Source organism: Bacillus rossius, chromosome 13 (genome assembly GCF_032445375.1).
Source record: "Bacillus rossius redtenbacheri isolate Brsri chromosome 13, Brsri_v3, whole genome shotgun sequence".
NCBI classification, from domain to species: Eukaryota; Metazoa; Arthropoda; class Insecta; order Phasmatodea; family Bacillidae; genus Bacillus; species Bacillus rossius.
In genome coordinates, this window is record NC_086340.1 from 1,571,941 (window position 1) to 1,590,988 (window position 19,048).

A 19,048-nucleotide genomic window follows, 5' to 3' on the forward strand; every position below is an offset into this window, starting at 1 on the left:
GAGCAGTCAGGCGCGTGAGTGAACGCGTGCCGTCTTGCCCGCAGACTCTCAATACCATCTCGGCTGAGAAGAACTCCACCATCGTGTTCCCGCTGCCCATCGACCTGCTCACCTACTTCGTGAAGGCCAAGGAGGCGTCTGACCGCAACAAGCTGGCCTAGAGGGCGCCGCCTGGTGCCGCCTGGCCGCCTGGCAGGCTGTCTCGCCGCCTGGCAGGCTTCACGCAGCCACAGCTGTCCGCACCTTCTCCCGCCTCGCGCGCGCACGCAAGCTTGTGTTGGTGTTTCTCTCACAGACCTCCAGCCTTCCCCAGAGGCGCACCTGTGTTTGGCGCGGCGGGACGATAAGGGCGACGCCCGCTGCTGCTTCCAGCGCGTCGTCGCCTCTAAGCAGTCTTCTCGTCGTTTGCACAGAGGGCAAAAATATGGTTTCAGCGGTAACCCTCGACACTGCACGACGGAGAAACGAAGATGATAGGTGTAATGAAAGTCCCATTGCATGCTTTCAAGAATCTGTACCGGTTGTTTCATACCCTAAACAAATATTCTGAAAACACGTGTTTTTAGCACTTTTCACTCTTAGTATAAAGATAACAAAAAAACACAGAAAGAGAAGTTCTCATCGGCTCTCAGCCCATTCTTAAACCCCACTCTGATATCTCGACCAGTTTTATAGCCGCGTGGGTTGCTCTGAATCTCTCCACACCATGTGTGTTCCCGGGTAGGCAGGGCCCTCTTAATGGAGATCAAGAAAACAAGAAAACTCCATTCTGCTATTTTGATTTTCAAAAATATGTTTTATTTTAACTGTATATGCCCCTAATTCACTGCCAAATTGTAAAATATTCATGGATTTATACCACTCAATTTTCCAACATAAATCTGGCAGACTGTAAATCTATCGACACTTTTTTTTTAAACATAGATACACACGTGAATAACCATACAATTGAATAAACCTGTCCGACTGCTGCTAAAAATATTTCGTAAGGCATACATTTTGGTTTAGCATAGACTGTTGCTTGCTTGCATGGTCTGACACCCATTTTGAGTGTTTATTCTAAAGTTTTTTTAAAATCATTAACATATTTCTTAAGGGGGATCAATGCTATTGTACGCTAATTTACTGAACTCCCGTGAAAATTTTTTAAGGGTAAATATTTAGCACTTTCTTACGCCCTAAGTGAAAACTTGAATTAGATTCCACGAATATGAATAATTTCTTGTCCTTAAACACCACAGGAGAATTCTATCAGGGTTGCTGTCACTGTAAAACATGGTTGTTTTATTTTGATTCTGTACATAATTTCGATGATCTTAGTGTCTTATCTTTGTAGAAATAGTGAATAAATTAGCAACATATATTATTTGTATCACGGTATGCACACTTCACACATTTTCGTATTTGTTTCCGCTGGTGCTCAGTGGTTACGGCCGAGTAGATATAGCCACGCTGTGCCCTATCCTACAACATTTCTAACACTTGGTCTACTATAGTTGTTAGTTGTGATAGTTGTGTCTTGTAGCACCGTGACTTGTCGATATTCATCTTGGCGAAACCCAGGTTGTGTATAAGTGGTTGTTTATGAATAAGCATAGCAAAAAGCTGGATGGGTCCAGTTAAATGTTTGTTTAACGAGTGTTCGTGTATTCCTTCACAATGTACCTCCAATATCAACACGCATGTACCTATGTGTGTGTATGTGTGTGCACAACAATTGTCTCTGAAGCACGCATTTCAAATTTGGTGTACTTGCCAAGATATAAGTAGATTGAGTATTTTTATGAAGACAATATTTCATATCGTAAAAGGTTTTCAACAGTAAAGAAACACTGCTTTAATTTTTATTATTTTAATTTACATGTGCTCCGAAAAAAAATGTATATTTTGAACTAGTCAAGGGTTGCAAATAATGTGTAAGGTACTGTGATTTTCATAAAATTCTTATTTCATATAGGTATACCACAAATTATAATTTTCGAGAAATATCTGACTATTCAGGGTAGCTTGCTGAGTCAGCTAAGTAAAATCTAAGCAAAAAACTTTTCAGGTTAATCAATTGGAGGAACACTTTGGAGGTCGCAGTCTCTGAAGATTTAAGTTACCTGACTATGTATTTGAATAACATTACGCAAACTCTTTGACATTTTAAAATGTATACAGTTATAACTGAATTAAAGTTTTTGGTACTTTTTTGAAACATAACTTCTAAGTCATTAGGATTTATTTATTGTTAAAAAATTAATGTGATTTGATAGTTGATTAATAAATATAGATTTACGAATAAATATTTTACAGGTATAAGTTGCATGATACTAGTTAGACTTTAATCTTTACGATCTTGTCATGGTGAAGATTTTATTTAGTTTTGAGTACTTTTCACTGCAATTAACTTGGGAAATTACCAAAATAATCTTGTATAATAAGACTACTCCAATTTGTTTTGCGAACATTAAATACTTTTGGAGGGTGATTATTAATATGAGTTAAATAAATTTAATTTAGATGATGATAATTTTACTAATTATATACTAAGCAAGTGCACAGTATCTTTGGTGCAGTGGAACTGATTGTTCGTGTAACGAGGGAGGGGGAGGGGGTATACATCCCCCGAAACCCTAAAAAAAAAAAAAAAAAATCTATCATTTACACCGTTAAAAGGAAAGAATTTTTTTTTTAGCAAACAGCAGGCAAAGTGGTTTCTCTCTCTCTCTCTCCCCCCCCCCCCCTTCCCTTCACGATAAAACAAATTGGAGATGTTTCTCATAAAGAATAATTAGCAATTTTTTAAACTCTCGGTGATAGTTTTTACAATGTTTTCAATAAAGTTTATTTTTGTTTTGAGGTGCTTTTATAATTGTTTTTCCTTATTTATGGAAACGTTTTCATTTTTAACTGATCATAAAGAGCGGTTGTATCTTTTAGTCAAGGCTTATCTAATTATTTTGTCCTCCAAATTAATTTGTATCTAAAAAAGAAATTCTTAAAAAAATTCTTGTTCTCAGAGGTAAAACACCTATAATTACTCACTGTTATTTAAATAAGTGTGTTGTATGTAAATATAAATGCGTTCTGTCGTTGATTAAGACTAAAATGTTGGTATTGTAACAGGACCAGCATTCAAATAAAAATATGTAAAGCTTTTGTACTTGCACCTTTAGGCCGTGCCCGAATTCAAGAACACAGTTATGTACTTGCAATCATGCGTACTTCATTTGCCCTTGCTGTGTACTTACTAGAGCACTTCGGTCGGATATCATGTTTGGTCTCCATATTAGCCACCTAAACAGGTCAGCATTCAATAAATAAATTATCATCTGAAAATAGAAACTATTTACTTTAAATTGCAAACACTGAAAGTTTCTACCTATAGATACATTGTAAATTACGATCGGTGTATATTGCATGTATGTGTTGAAATTTTTTTACAAACCTGATATTAAAAAAATAAATATTTTTTTCATAACATACATTACTCCTAGTAAAATATAAAGCTTAAATTATTTTAAGTCTCTTTCAATTACTTAAATATGACCTACAAAAAGCTTTCCAAAATTGTGACTTTTCTTTAATCCTGGAAGTGCGTGGGCAGTACACGGATTGGTCTACTTGTGGCATTGAAACTGCACTTGCATCTCGGACAACCTCCCTGGGACAAGTACGTACAAGTAAACACTTCAGGCGAATTCGGACACTGCCCTGATAATCAAGCACAGAAACGTGTAATATAAGATTCATTTTATGGTGAAAATGTTTTTGAGTGTGGATCAGTACAGCATGGACTTCACAAAGATGATGATGCAGAGTGTTGCAATTGTCCAAATTTAGGATGCATGTCCTGTGTGTGTAACAGTGTAACCAATTGTAACGACTGCACGTTAAGTTCCAGATGAAGCTGAGGAGGACAGATGTAGCTCCAAATAGCTTTTATTTGTCAGTGTGATGTTCTTTAGTTATTAGCTTAGGATTCTAAGTGACATTAGTGCTCGTCATGTGTGATAAAGTTACCATAAAAGATAAAACCATCAATTAAATATTTTCTATGTGTTAAAATGCAACATTTCCCACCTACTATTGTACACGAAATAAATTTCAGTTTTACTGCTGAAATAAGTTAATTAAACATGGTGCCTTAGAAGAGTAAATAGGAGTAAAGTGATTTCATTGGGGTCATAAATATAAGTTTTGGGTTCCAATATTTTTGGTACGGTACAGTTAAATCATTATTAATTAAGCTGATGTTAAAAATATCTTATGAATGTACAAGTTTGTACTTTCTTTAGACTACACATTAAACTGCTTGTAAAGTTTTCAAAGTCTGATTTTCTGCAGTAAAATACGAACTTTATTTGTATGCACTTTGCTCAATGTTAAAATTATTTGTAAAATTTCATGTGTGTTACTACATAATTCATAAATGACATGTGTCAAGTATCATTCACAGTATTTATATTTTTATAAGATAAATAATAGTTACTTAGTATTTTGAAACATGATATTTGTACTTGTGTGATAAGTTACCATAATATATTAAACTAAAATACTATTTATAGCTATTTTATTTTATTTTAAAGTAAAAATTGCTACAGTATTTATCTTTATTTAAAATTGTAAAAAAAGTACTCTGTGATTACATTTTATATTAAAAATCATTCAGCAATTTTTTATTTTGATGTTCATTAAGTTTCATTACATATTACCAATTACAAGTTTAATTACAGATTATTGTTTGTTTTTAGTGTTTACTGCATGTTGTTAAAGAACTAAATATAACTACATATTAGTTGTTCGTTTGGTAAATTTATTACATCTGTAGGATACAAATAATCCTAATTGTGTTATACCAGTACTTATTATTCCATTTTTTAAAAATTTATTAACATTACAAACATATAAGCCAATAAACATTTATGTTTAATATGTTTAATCTTAACTTTGACCTGAAAATATTCGCAGAAATATTGACTAAATAATAAGTTAGTACAAAATTATAAGAACTGGTAGAAAATATGTTTGTTGTAAGTAAATTGCACAATTAAGAAAAACAATGCACACAATCATAGATGTAACAGTTTTGATTTGTATGTGTTATAGTGTTAATGCCTCAACGGCCTGAAAACTAAACCACTTCACAAAACTATGAATATGTAAGTTAAATATTCTGCATTTGATTGGAGTTCCTACCTGTATTGTTTGCATCAACAAAATAGTGTTTTTTTTTCACTATAAGCTCATCAATACACTTCTGAAACATACTTTGAGACTGTATTATATTTCAAATTATATCATTTTAATTTTAAAAAGATTTAATGTGACGCTGGATTTATTAAATGAATCAATGCAAGCTTTTTGATCTACTTAAATAATGAAAATAATAATCTATAACAGTCAAATTTTTCTGACATGTGTTAATATTGCACTGTTTCAAAGCTATTTTTCAGTCTCTACAGGAGTAAACGAGAGAGTGACTGACATAATGTAATTATTGCAAATCGGACACTTTCTCAGCCCCAGACTTTTGAATCTAGGGATTATCTTACAGCTTCAGTGAGGTTGATAGTTTTGTACGCTAAGAATTACTAAAAAAATGTAAATATAATTGTGGCACAAACGTATTGCATTATTATTTGTATTTCTCCATAGTAACAACTTTCATCACTTACAGTCAAATAATAAAAAAAAGTAAACCTAAGCAACAAAATAAAATATTCCCGTATCTGTGTGTTTATCATGACGAAATATTTCGATCATTGTCACACTGCTGTTACTGGAGCAAAGCTAAAGGAATATTCACAGTTTGATAGTTATCTTTATTTTAATAATAAGTCTATAAAAACAGTATTTCTCATTGCATAAAAAGCCAATAGCAAGATACTAGTTTGCTAACACTGAAATATAGAGGTAGCGCAGCGTTTATCACACTCTAGAGGCACAAACAAATTTTAGCCTACATATAGTCGACGCCATGAAAAATAAAATCTTATTAGTTGACTCAGGTCAATAAGGTTAATGTTTGTATGTGGGAAGTATTTACAGACTGATTTAAATAGATTTAGCAAAAATAAATGTATACAAACATATACTTAGTGTTATAATATATGTGTTTTAAAATGTTTGAGGTTAATATTTTAGTAATGCCATACAAGTATCACTTATAACATATGCCTAGGTGTACACTTCCGTTAATTTTCTTTTTTTCGAAAATTTTGGACTCAGTGTTCAGTTGGGAGGTGCTCCATAGCGCCCATTCGCCTCTCCTGCAACTAGAAGCAAGTTTTGCCACTGGCCGCCCCAAGCACCAGTGGGGCGCAACTGTATCACCGGAATATGATCACTAACAATTTTTGTGTGGTTGTGAAATGCCAACATCAAAAATTAAGTTTTAAATATAAAGAAAACATAAATTTCTTCAACATAATGACATAAAAAAAAGTAATTTTACAGACATTATTAATTCAGATTTTATGGAACGGTGTATTAACGGAGTGGTGTATCGCAAACTATTTTACTTCGGGAAAATTATTGACAATGTTTTTAAACTATCTTGGTAGCAAAGAAATAGGCCTAAGCACGGCTGCCATGGACATAATTATGTGCAGACGTGTGCTCGTGTGTATATATTTTTTTCAATTGAAACGGAACTCATGATTTTGAGGCTATGCAGTTTTATAAGCTTTATTGAAACAAAAGATAAAGCATTTAACGTAATGTATTAAGTTTTTTTTCTGTTTCGGAAATTAGATAATCTGAAACATTTATGGTGAATATTCCCAGCAGCAATAAAAAAAAAAATCGAGGTAGCCAACATTTTGTTTGGGAAAGTTCCCGACTGTTCAGGTTGTCAGGTTGCCGATGAGTGCCGCAGAGAGTCCCGGCCGTGAGTGGCCCGAGTGGCCTGAGTGGTCCCCGAGTGGTCCCCGAGTGCAGCAACGCGCCGGCCGCTCACGCGAGGTTGTTGCTGCAGGGTTGCTGCACGTAGTTGAGGCAGAAGCCGCGGTTGCCCACGTCGGCGGGCGCCTCCACGCTGTTGGTGTGGTACACCAGGCGGAACGGCCTCACCGTGCCTGCGGACACAGTCATTGGCGTAGCTGTGTTCATAATGTTGGGGGGGGGGGGGGGGACAAATAATGATTTTGATGTCATTTAAACCCATTCCCCTCTTACTAAGACGGGGGGGTGGGTGGGGGGGGGGGGGGTCCTCCACCGGAAAATTTTTATTTTAAAAGTGCAAAATAGCGTATTGTAAGCAGTTTTTGTATCTAACCATTGGATGCATCGATGTTAAAATTATTATTGTTTCCTTAAGATAAAATTTGATGAGTGAAGAAATTACAAATAAAGTTGGGCAGAATAATATTATAAAATAAAAATATCACTGTCTAGAAAGTTGGGGGGGGGGGGGGGACAGTACCCTCCACCCAAAAAGTTCAGGGGGACACGTCCCCCCTGTCCCCCCCGGTTCCTACGCCCCTGGACACAGTTACACCAGCTGGAGCGACCGCAGCCTCGGTTACACCAGCTGCTCACCCGCTCCCGACACTCTCTCAGGTCACGCTCAGTTCACGGACTTGCCAATCAATAGTGTTACTGAAATAAACCAAGAGGTCTTCGTCATCTCAAATAACGGAATTTCCGTAGAAACTACACTGTGTTTCTGCTCCCACGTCGACAAGAGAAGAGCAACCTTACTGTAGACGTCCCCAGTTTATTAATTTCGTGTTCACATACCAAGAATATTCTTTTGAAATCATGATCAGTGTAAGTAAAATCTGTGTCTGTAAATTTACGAAAAAAAAAAGGCCGTGAATCTGCCAAGATCCCTGGATTAACAAGCGTTCTTCGTAAATTGCAGGTGAAATTCTCTAACAGTGAAGCTAGCCGTCGCAGCTATAAATGAAATGCATGCTTTGAATTATTCTTGTCTAGTGAAGAAATTATTTAAATTATTTATTTTGGACAACGCACAAAGAAAGACGAACACACTGAACACAAGACCAAAACTGCCGATGTCAAATGTTTGTTTTAACATCGGCTGATTTGGGTTTTGTTTTCTGTTTTTTTTTATCATAAATTCCTCCTTTTAAGTGTTTCAACTATCTTTAATTCTACCATGTAAGAGCTACAACTAACATTCTCTCGTGTATGAGCCACAACTAATATAGCTTTATTCCGTGTAATGCACATGTATAACATGTATTTCTCCCATGTAAGAGGTACCACAACTATGGATTTCTCCCATGCTAGAGCTACAACTACTACTACTTACTTAGTCTTTCTGCCATGTAACATGTATGCATACCATGTCTTTCTCCCTTGTAGGACCTAAAACTACTATGTATTTCTACCGTGCAAGACACTACAACTAGCTACTAGGTCTATCTCCCGGGTGAGAGCTGCAGCTACCAGGTATATCTCCCATGCTAGAGCTACAACTACTACAACTTACTTAGTCTTTCTGCCATGTAACATTTATGCATACCATGTCTTTCTCTCTTGTAAGACCTAAAACTACAATGTATTTCTCCCGTGCAAGACACTACAACTAGCTACCATGTCTATCTCCCGTATGAGAGCTGCAGCTACCAGGTCTATCTCCCGTATGAGAGCTGCAGCTACCAGGTCTATCTCCCGTATGAGAGCTGCAGCTACCATGTCTATCTCCCGTGTGAGAGCTGCAGCTACCAGGTCTATCTCCCGTATGAGAGCTGCAGCTACCATGTCTATCTCCCGTATGAGAGCTGCAGCTACCAGGTCTATCTCCCGTGTGAGAGCTGCAGCTACCAGGTCTATCTCCCGTATGAGAGCTGCAGCTACCAGGTCTATCTCCCGTGTGAGAGCTGCAGATACCAGGTCTATCTCCCTTGTAAGAGCTGCAGCTACCAGGTCTATTTCCCGTGTAAGACACTACAACTAGCTACCAGGTCTATCTCCCGTGTGAGAGCTGCAGCTACCAGGTCTATCTCCCGTGTGAGAGCTGCAGATACCAGGTCTATCTCCCGTGTGAGAGCTGCAGATACCAGGTCTATCTCCCTTGTAAGAGCTGCAGCTACCAGGTCTATTTCCCGTGTAAGACACTACAACTAGCTACCAGGTCTATCTCCCTTGTAAGAGCTGCAGCTACCAGGTCTATCTCCCTTGTAAGAGCTGCAGCTACCAGGTCTATTTCCCGTGTAAGACACTACAACTAGCTACCAGGTCTATCTCCCGTGTGAGAGCTGCAGCTACCAGGTCTATCTCCCGTGTGAGAGCTGCAGCTACCAGGTCTATCTCCCGTATGAGAGCTGCAGCTACCAGGTCTATCTCCCGTGTGAGAGCTGCAGCTACCAGGTCTATCTCCCGTATGAGAGCTGCAGCTACCAGGTCTATCTCCCGTGTGAGAGCTGCAGATACCAGGTCTATCTCCCGTGTGAGAGCTGCAGCTACCAGGTCTATCTCCCGTGTGAGAGCTGCAGCTACCAGGTCTATCTCCCGTGTGAGAGCTGCAGCTACCAGGTCTATCTCCCGTATGAGAGCTGCAGCTACCAGGTCTATCTCCCGTGTGAGAGCTGCAGCTACCAGGTCTATCTCCCGTATGAGAGCTGCAGCTACCAGGTCTATCTCCCGTGTGAGAGCTGCAGATACCAGGTCTATCTCCCGTGTGAGAGCTGCAGCTACCAGGTCTATCTCCCGTATGAGAGCTGCAGCTACCAGGTCTATCTCCCGTGTGAGAGCTGCAGCTACCAGGTCTATCTCCCGTGTGAGAGCTGCAGATACCAGGTCTATCTCCCGTGTGAGAGCTGCAGCTACCAGGTCTATCTCCCGTGTGAGAGCTGCAGATACCAGGTCTATCTCCCGTATGAGAGCTGCAGCTACCAGGTCTATCTCCCGTGTGAGAGCTGCAGCTACCAGGTCTATCTCCCGTGTGAGAGCTGCAGCTACCAGGTCTATCTCCCTTGTAAGAGCTGCAGCTACCAGGTCTATTTCCCGTGTAAGACACTACAACTAGCTACCAGGTCTATCTCCCTTGTAAGAGCTGCAGCTACCAGGTCTATCTCCCTTGTAAGAGCTGCAGCTACCTGGTCTATTTCCCGTGTAAGACACTACAACTAGCTACCAGGTCTATCTCCCGTGTGAGAGCTGCAGCTACCAGGTCTATCTCCCGTGTGAGAGCTGCAGCTACCAGGTCTATCTCCCGTATGAGAGCTGCAGCTACCAGGTCTATCTCCCGTATGAGAGCTGCAGCTACCAGGTCTATCTCCCGTATGAGAGCTGCAGCTACCAGGTCTATCTCCCGTGTGAGAGCTGCAGCTACCAGGTCTATCTCCCGTATGAGAGCTGCAGCTACCAGGTCTATCTCCCGTGTGAGAGCTGCAGCTACCAGGTCTATCTCCCGTGTGAGAGCTGCAGATACCAGGTCTATCTCCCGTGTGAGAGCTGCAGCTACCAGGTCTATCTCCCGTGTGAGAGCTGCAGCTACCAGGTCTATCTCCCGTGTGAGAGCTGCAGCTACCAGGTCTATCTCCCGTATGAGAGCTGCAGCTACCAGGTCTATCTCCCGTATGAGAGCTGCAGCTACCAGGTCTATCTCCCGTGTGAGAGCTGCAGATACCAGGTCTATCTCCCGTGTGAGAGCTGCAGCTACCAGGTCTATCTCCCGTGTGAGAGCTGCAGCTACCAGGTCTATCTCCCGTGTGAGAGCTGCAGATACCAGGTCTATCTCCCGTGTGAGAGCTGCAGCTACCAGGTCTATCTCCCGTGTGAGAGCTGCAGCTACCAGGTCTATCTCCCGTGTGAGAGCTGCAGCTACCAGGTCTATCTCCCGTGTGAGAGCTGCAGCTACCAGGTCTATCTCCCGTGTGAGAGCTGCAGATACCAGGTCTATCTCCCGTGTGAGAGCTGCAGCTACCAGGTCTATCTCCCGTATGAGAGCTGCAGCTACCAGGTCTATCTCCCGTGTGAGAGCTGCAGATACCAGGTCTATCTCCCTTGTAAGAGCTGCAGCTACCAGGTCTATTTCCCGTGTAAGACACTACAACTAGCTACCAGGTCTATCTCCCGTGTGAGAGCTGCAGCTACCAGGTCTATCTCCCGTGTGAGAGCTGCAGATACCAGGTCTATCTCCCGTGTGAGAGCTGCAGATACCAGGTCTATCTCCCTTGTAAGAGCTGCAGCTACCAGGTCTATTTCCCGTGTAAGACACTACAACTAGCTACCAGGTCTATCTCCCGTGTGAGAGCTGCAGCTACCAGGTCTATCTCCCGTGTGAGAGTTGCAGCTACCAGGTCTATCTCCCGTGTGAGAGCTGCAGATACCAGGTCTATCTCCCGTGTGAGAGCTGCAGCTACCAGGTCTATCTCCCGTGTGAGAGCTGCAGCTACCAGGTCTATCTCCCGTGTGAGAGCTGCAGCTACCAGGTCTATCTCCCGTGTGAGAGCTGCAGATACCAGGTCTATCTCCCGTGTGAGAGCTGCAGCTACCAGGTCTATCTCCCGTATGAGAGCTGCAGCTACCAGGTCTATCTCCCGTGTGAGAGCTGCAGATACCAGGTCTATCTCCCTTGTAAGAGCTGCAGCTACCAGGTCTATTTCCCGTGTGAGAGCTGCAGCTACCAGGTCTATCTCCCGTGTGAGAGCTGCAGCTACCAGGTCTATCTCCCGTGTGAGAGCTGCAGCTACCAGGTCTATCTCCCGTGTGAGAGCTGCAGCTACCAGGTCTATCTCCCGTGTGAGAGCTGCAGATACCAGGTCTATCTCCCGTGTGAGAGCTGCAGCTACCAGGTCTATCTCCCGTGTGAGAGCTGCAGCTACCAGGTCTATCTCCCGTGTGAGAGCTGCAGCTACCAGGTCTATCTCCCGTGTGAGAGCTGCAGCTACCAGGTCTATCTCCCGTGTGAGAGCTGCAGCTACCAGGTCTATCTCCCGTATGAGAGCTGCAGCTACCAGGTCTATCTCCCGTGTGAGAGCTGCAGATACCAGGTCTATCTCCCGTGTGAGAGCTGCAGCTACCAGGTCTATCTCCCGTGTGAGAGCTGCAGCTACCAGGTCTATCTCCCGTGTGAGAGCTGCAGCTACCAGGTCTATCTCCCGTGTGAGAGCTGCAGCTACCAGGTCTATCTCCCGTGTGAGAGCTGCAGCTACCAGGTCTATCTCCCGTGTGAGAGCTGCAGCTACCAGGTCTATCTCCCGTGTGAGAGCTGCAGATACCAGGTCTATCTCCCGTGTGAGAGCTGCAGCTACCAGGTCTATCTCCCGTATGAGAGCTGCAGCTACCAGGTCTATCTCCCGTGTGAGAGCTGCAGATACCAGGTCTATCTCCCTTGTAAGAGCTGCAGCTACCAGGTCTATTTCCCGTGTGAGAGCTGCAGCTACCAGGTCTATCTCCCGTGTGAGAGCTGCAGCTACCAGGTCTATCTCCCGTGTGAGAGCTGCAGCTACCAGGTCTATCTCCCGTGTGAGAGCTGCAGATACCAGGTCTATCTCCCGTGTGAGAGCTGCAGCTACCAGGTCTATCTCCCGTATGAGAGCTGCAGCTACCAGGTCTATCTCCCGTGTGAGAGCTGCAGATACCAGGTCTATCTCCCTTGTAAGAGCTGCAGCTACCAGGTCTATTTCCCGTGTAAGACACTACAACTAGCTACCAGGTCTATCTCCCGTGTGAGAGCTGCAGCTACCAGGTCTATCTCCCGTATGAGAGCTGCAGCTACCAGGTCTATCTCCCGTGTGAGAGCTGCAGCTACCAGGTCTATCTCCCGTATGAGAGCTGCAGCTACCAGGTCTATCTCCCGTATGAGAGCTGCAGCTACCAGGTCTATCTCCCGTGTGAGAGCTGCAGCTACCAGGTCTATCTCCCGTATGAGAGCTGCAGCTACCAGGTCTATCTCCCGTATGAGAGCTGCAGCTACCAGGTCTATCTCCCGTGTGAGAGCTGCAGCTACCAGGTCTATCTCCCGTATGAGAGCTGCAGCTACCAGGTCTATCTCCCGTGTGAGAGCTGCAGCTACCAGGTCTATCTCCCGTATGAGAGCTGCAGCTACCAGGTCTATCTCCCGTATGAGAGCTGCAGCTACCAGGTCTATCTCCCGTATGAGAGCTGCAGCTACCAGGTCTATCTCCCGTATGAGAGCTGCAGCTACCAGGTCTATCTCCCGTATGAGAGCTGCAGCTACCAGGTCTATCTCCCGTATGAGAGCTGCAGCTACCAGGTCTATCTCCCGTGTGAGAGCTGCAGCTACCAGGTCTATCTCCCGTATGAGAGCTGCAGCTACCAGGTCTATCTCCCGTGTGAGAGCTGCAGCTACCAGGTCTATCTCCCGTATGAGAGCTGCAGCTACCAGGTCTATCTCCCGTATGAGAGCTGCAGCTACCAGGTCTATCTCCCGTGTGAGAGCTGCAGATACCAGGTCTATCTCCCTTGTAAGAGCTGCAGCTACCAGGTCTATTTCCCGTGTAAGACACTACAACTAGCTACCAGGTCTATCTCCCGTGTGAGAGCTGCAGCTACCAGGTCTATCTCCCGTATGAGAGCTGCAGCTACCAGGTCTATCTCCCGTGTGAGAGCTGCAGCTACCAGGTCTATCTCCCGTATGAGAGCTGCAGCTACCAGGTCTATCTCCCGTATGAGAGCTGCAGCTACCAGGTCTATCTCCCGTATGAGAGCTGCAGCTACCAGGTCTATCTCCCGTATGAGAGCTGCAGCTACCAGGTCTATCTCCCGTGTGAGAGCTGCAGCTACCAGGTCTATCTCCCGTATGAGAGCTGCAGCTACCAGGTCTATCTCCCGTGTGAGAGCTGCAGATACCAGGTCTATCTCCCTTGTAAGAGCTGCAGCTACCAGGTCTATTTCCCGTGTAAGACACTACAACTAGCTACCAGGTCTATCTCCCGTGTGAGAGCTGCAGCTACCAGGTCTATCTCCCGTATGAGAGCTGCAGCTACCAGGTCTATCTCCCGTGTGAGAGCTGCAGCTACCAGGTCTATCTCCCGTATGAGAGCTGCAGCTACCAGGTCTATCTCCCGTATGAGAGCTGCAGCTACCAGGTCTATCTCCCGTGTGAGAGCTGCAGCTACCAGGTCTATCTCCCGTATGAGAGCTGCAGCTACCAGGTCTATCTCCCGTGTGAGAGCTGCAGCTACCAGGTCTATCTCCCGTGTGAGAGCTGCAGCTACCAGGTCTATCTCCCGTGTGAGAGCTGCAGCTACCAGGTCTATCTCCCGTGTGAGAGCTGCAGCTACCAGGTCTATCTCCCGTATGAGAGCTGCAGCTACCAGGTCTATCTCCCGTATGAGAGCTGCAGCTACCAGGTCTATCTCCCGTATGAGAGCTGCAGCTACCAGGTCTATCTCCCGTATGAGAGCTGCAGCTACCAGGTCTATCTCCCGTATGAGAGCTGCAGCTACCAGGTCTATCTCCCGTGTGAGAGCTGCAGCTACCAGGTCTATCTCCCGTATGAGAGCTGCAGCTACCAGGTCTATCTCCCGTGTGAGAGCTGCAGCTACCAGGTCTATCTCCCGTGTGAGAGCTGCAGCTACCAGGTCTATCTCCCGTATGAGAGCTGCAGCTACCAGGTCTATCTCCCGTATGAGAGCTGCAGCTACCAGGTCTATCTCCCGTGTGAGAGCTGCAGCTACCAGGTCTATCTCCCGTATGAGAGCTGCAGCTACCAGGTCTATCTCCCGTGTGAGAGCTGCAGCTACCAGGTCTATCTCCCGTATGAGAGCTGCAGCTACCAGGTCTATCTCCCGTGTGAGAGCTGCAGATACCAGGTCTATCTCCCGTGTGAGAGCTGCAGCTACCAGGTCTATCTCCCGTGTGAGAGCTGCAGCTACCAGGTCTATCTCCCGTGTGAGAGCTGCAGCTACCAGGTCTATCTCCCGTGTGAGAGCTGCAGCTACCAGGTCTATCTCCCGTGTGAGAGCTGCAGCTACCAGGTCTATCTCCCGTGTGAGAGCTGCAGATACCAGGTCTATCTCCCGTGTGAGAGCTGCAGCTACCAGGTCTATCTCCCGTGTGAGAGCTGCAGCTACCAGGTCTATCTCCCGTATGAGAGCTGCAGCTACCAGGTCTATCTCCCGTGTGAGAGCTGCAGCTACCAGGTCTATCTCCCGTGTGAGAGCTGCAGCTACCAGGTCTATCTCCCGTGTGAGAGCTGCAGCTACCAGGTCTATCTCCCGTGTGAGAGCTGCAGCTACCAGGTCTATCTCCCGTGTGAGAGCTGCAGCTACCAGGTCTATCTCCCGTGTGAGAGCTGCAGCTACCAGGTCTATCTCCCGTGTGAGAGCTGCAGATACCAGGTCTATCTCCCGTGTGAGAGCTGCAGCTACCAGGTCTATCTCCCGTGTGAGAGCTGCAGCTACCAGGTCTATCTCCCGTGTGAGAGCTGCAGCTACCAGGTCTATCTCCCGTGTGAGAGCTGCAGCTACCAGGTCTATCTCCCGTGTGAGAGCTGCAGCTACCAGGTCTATCTCCCGTGTGAGAGCTGCAGCTACCAGGTCTATCTCCCGTGTGAGAGCTGCAGATACCAGGTCTATCTCCCGTGTGAGAGCTGCAGCTACCAGGTCTATCTCCCGTGTGAGAGCTGCAGCTACCAGGTCTATCTCCCGTGTGAGAGCTGCAGATACCAGGTCTATCTCCCGTGTGAGAGCTGCAGCTACCAGGTCTATCTCCCGTGTGAGAGCTGCAGCTACCAGGTCTATCTCCCGTATGAGAGCTGCAGCTACCAGGTCTATCTCCCGTGTGAGAGCTGCAGCTACCAGGTCTATCTCCCGTGTGAGAGCTGCAGCTACCAGGTCTATCTCCCGTGTGAGAGCTGCAGCTACCAGGTCTATCTCCCGTATGAGAGCTGCAGCTACCAGGTCTATCTCCCGTGTGAGAGCTGCAGATACCAGGTCTATCTCCCGTGTGAGAGCTGCAGCTACCAGGTCTATCTCCCGTGTGAGAGCTGCAGCTACCAGGTCTATCTCCCGTGTGAGAGCTGCAGCTACCAGGTCTATCTCCCGTGTGAGAGCTGCAGCTACCAGGTCTATCTCCCGTGTGAGAGCTGCAGCTACCAGGTCTATCTCCCGTATGAGAGCTGCAGCTACCAGGTCTATCTCCCGTGTGAGAGCTGCAGCTACCAGGTCTATCTCCCGTGTGAGAGCTGCAGCTACCAGGTATATCTCCCGTGTGAGAGCTGCAGCTACCAGGTCTATCTCCCGTGTGAGAGCTGCAGCTACCAGGTCTATCTCCCGTGTGAGAGCTGCAGCTACCAGGTCTATCTCCCGTATGAGAGCTGCAGCTACCAGGTCTATCTCCCGTGTGAGAGCTGCAGCTACCAGGTCTATCTCCCGTGTGAGAGCTGCAGATACCAGGTCTATCTCCCGTGTGAGAGCTGCAGCTACCAGGTCTATCTCCCGTGTGAGAGCTGCAGCTACCAGGTCTATCTCCCGTGTGAGAGCTGCAGCTACCAGGTCTATCTCCCGTGTGAGAGCTGCAGATACCAGGTCTATCTCCCGTGTGAGAGCTGCAGCTACCAGGTCTATCTCCCGTGTGAGAGCTGCAGCTACCAGGTCTATCTCCCGTGTGAGAGCTGCAGCTACCAGGTCTATCTCCCGTGTGAGAGCTGCAGATACCAGGTCTATCTCCCGTGTGAGAGCTGCAGCTACCAGGTCTATCTCCCGTATGAGAGCTGCAGCTACCAGGTCTATCTCCCGTGTGAGAGCTGCAGATACCAGGTCTATCTCCCTTGTAAGAGCTGCAGCTACCAGGTCTATTTCCCGTGTGAGAGCTGCAGCTACCAGGTCTATCTCCCGTGTGAGAGCTGCAGCTACCAGGTCTATCTCCCGTGTGAGAGCTGCAGCTACCAGGTCTATCTCCCGTGTGAGAGCTGCAGCTACCAGGTCTATCTCCCGTGTGAGAGCTGCAGATACCAGGTCTATCTCCCGTGTGAGAGCTGCAGCTACCAGGTCTATCTCCCGTGTGAGAGCTGCAGCTACCAGGTCTATCTCCCGTGTGAGAGCTGCAGCTACCAGGTCTATCTCCCGTGTGAGAGCTGCAGCTACCAGGTCTATCTCCCGTGTGAGAGCTGCAGCTACCAGGTCTATCTCCCGTATGAGAGCTGCAGCTACCAGGTCTATCTCCCGTGTGAGAGCTGCAGATACCAGGTCTATCTCCCGTGTGAGAGCTGCAGCTACCAGGTCTATCTCCCGTGTGAGAGCTGCAGCTACCAGGTCTATCTCCCGTGTGAGAGCTGCAGCTACCAGGTCTATCTCCCGTGTGAGAGCTGCAGCTACCAGGTCTATCTCCCGTGTGAGAGCTGCAGCTACCAGGTCTATCTCCCGTGTGAGAGCTGCAGCTACCAGGTCTATCTCCCGTGTGAGAGCTGCAGATACCAGGTCTATCTCCCGTGTGAGAGCTGCAGCTACCAGGTCTATCTCCCGTATGAGAGCTGCAGCTACCAGGTCTATCTCCCGTGTGAGAGCTGCAGATACCAGGTCTATCTCCCTTGTAAGAGCTGCAGCTACCAGGTCTATTTCCCGTGTGAGAGCTGCAGCTACCAGGTCTATCTCCCGTGTGAGAGCTGCAGCTACCAGGTCTATCTCCCGTGTGAGAGCTGCAGCTACCAGGTCTATCTCCCGTGTGAGAGCTGCAGATACCAGGTCTATCTCCCGTGTGAGAGCTGCAGCTACCAGGTCTATCTCCCGTATGAGAGCTGCAGCTACCAGGTCTATCTCCCGTGTGAGAGCTGCAGATACCAGGTCTATCTCCCTTGTAAGAGCTGCAGCTACCAGGTCTATTTCCCGTGTAAGACACTACAACTAGCTACCAGGTATATCTCCCGTGTGAGAGCTGCAGCTACCAGGTCTATCTCCCGTATGAGAGCTGCAGCTACCAGGTCTATCTCCCGTATGAGAGCTGCAGCTACCAGGTCTATCTCCCGTGTGAGAGCTGCAGCTACCAGGTCTATCTCCCGTATGAGAGCTGCAGCTACCAGGTCTATCTCCCGTATGAGAGCTGCAGCTACCAGGTCTATCTCCCGTGTGAGAGCTGCAGCTACCAGGTCTATCTCCCGTATGAGAGCTGCAGCTACCAGGTCTATCTCCCGTGTGAGAGCTGCAGCTACCAGGTCTATCTCCCGTATGAGAGCTGCAGCTACCAGGTCTATCTCCCGTATGAGAGCTGCAGCTACCAGGTCTATCTCCCGTATGAGAGCTGCAGCTACCAGGTCTATCTCCCGTATGAGAGCTGCAGCTACCAGGTCTATCTCCCGTATGAGAGCTGCAGCTACCAGGTCTATCTCCCGTATGAGAGCTGCAGCTACCAGGTCTATCTCCCGTGTGAGAGCTGCAGCTACCAGGTCTATCTCCCGTATGAGAGCTGCAGCTACCAGGTCTATCTCCCGTGTGAGAGCTGCAGCTACCAGGTCTATCTCCCGTATGAGAGCTGCAGCTACCAGGTCTATCTCCCGTATGAGAGCTGCAGCTACCAGGTCTATCTCCCGTGTGAGAGCTGCAGATACCAGGTCTATCTCCCTTGTAAGAGCTGCAGCTACCAGGTCTATTTCCCGTGTAAGACACTACAACTAGCTACCAGGTCTATCTCCCGTGTGAGAGCTGCAGCTACCAGGTCTATCTCCCGTATGAGAGCTGCAGCTACCAGGTCTATCTCCCGTGTGAGAGCTGCAGCTACCAGGTCTATCTCCCGTATGAGAGCTGCAGCTACCAGGTCTATCTCCCGTATGAGAGCTGCAGCTACCAGGTCTATCTCCCGTATGAGAGCTGCAGCTACCAGGTCTATCTCCCGTATGAGAGCTGCAGCTACCAGTTCTATCTCCCGTGTGAGAGCTGCAGCTACCAGGTCTATCTCCCGTATGAGAGCTGCAGCTACCAGGTCTATCTCCCGTGTGAGAGCTGCAGATACCAGGTCTATCTCCCTTGTAAGAGCTGCAGCTACCAGGTCTATTTCCCGTGTAAGACACTACAACTAGCTACCAGGTCTATCTCCCGTGTGAGAGCTGCAGCTACCAGGTCTATCTCCCGTATGAGAGCTGCAGCTACCAGGTCTATCTCCCGTGTGAGAGCTGCAGCTACCAGGT

At 46.5% G+C, this 19,048-nt stretch overlaps 2 protein-coding genes across 7 annotated transcripts in view; one reads left to right on the forward strand and one right to left on the reverse strand.

Moving 5' to 3' along the window:
- LOC134538084 (band 7 protein AGAP004871) overlaps positions 1-5,611 on the forward strand; it is a 50,720-nt gene extending 45,109 nt beyond the window's left edge. For all 6 annotated transcript variants that reach the window (XM_063379089.1, XM_063379085.1, XM_063379088.1 and 3 more), the window contains one exon: positions 45-5,611. In XM_063379089.1, coding sequence (XP_063235159.1) covers positions 45-161 — 117 coding nt within the window. In that variant the 3' untranslated portion in view covers positions 162-5,611. The remainder of the gene's footprint in view (positions 1-44) is intronic.
- Positions 5,612-6,942: 1,331 nt separating this feature from the next.
- Positions 6,943-19,048, reverse strand: part of LOC134538576 (uncharacterized) — a 34,237-nt gene continuing 22,131 nt past the window's right edge. Inside the window, exon 9 of the mRNA XM_063380000.1 lies at positions 6,943-7,064. Within this exon, the coding sequence (XP_063236070.1) occupies positions 6,943-7,064 (122 nt within the window). The remainder of the gene's footprint in view (positions 7,065-19,048) is intronic.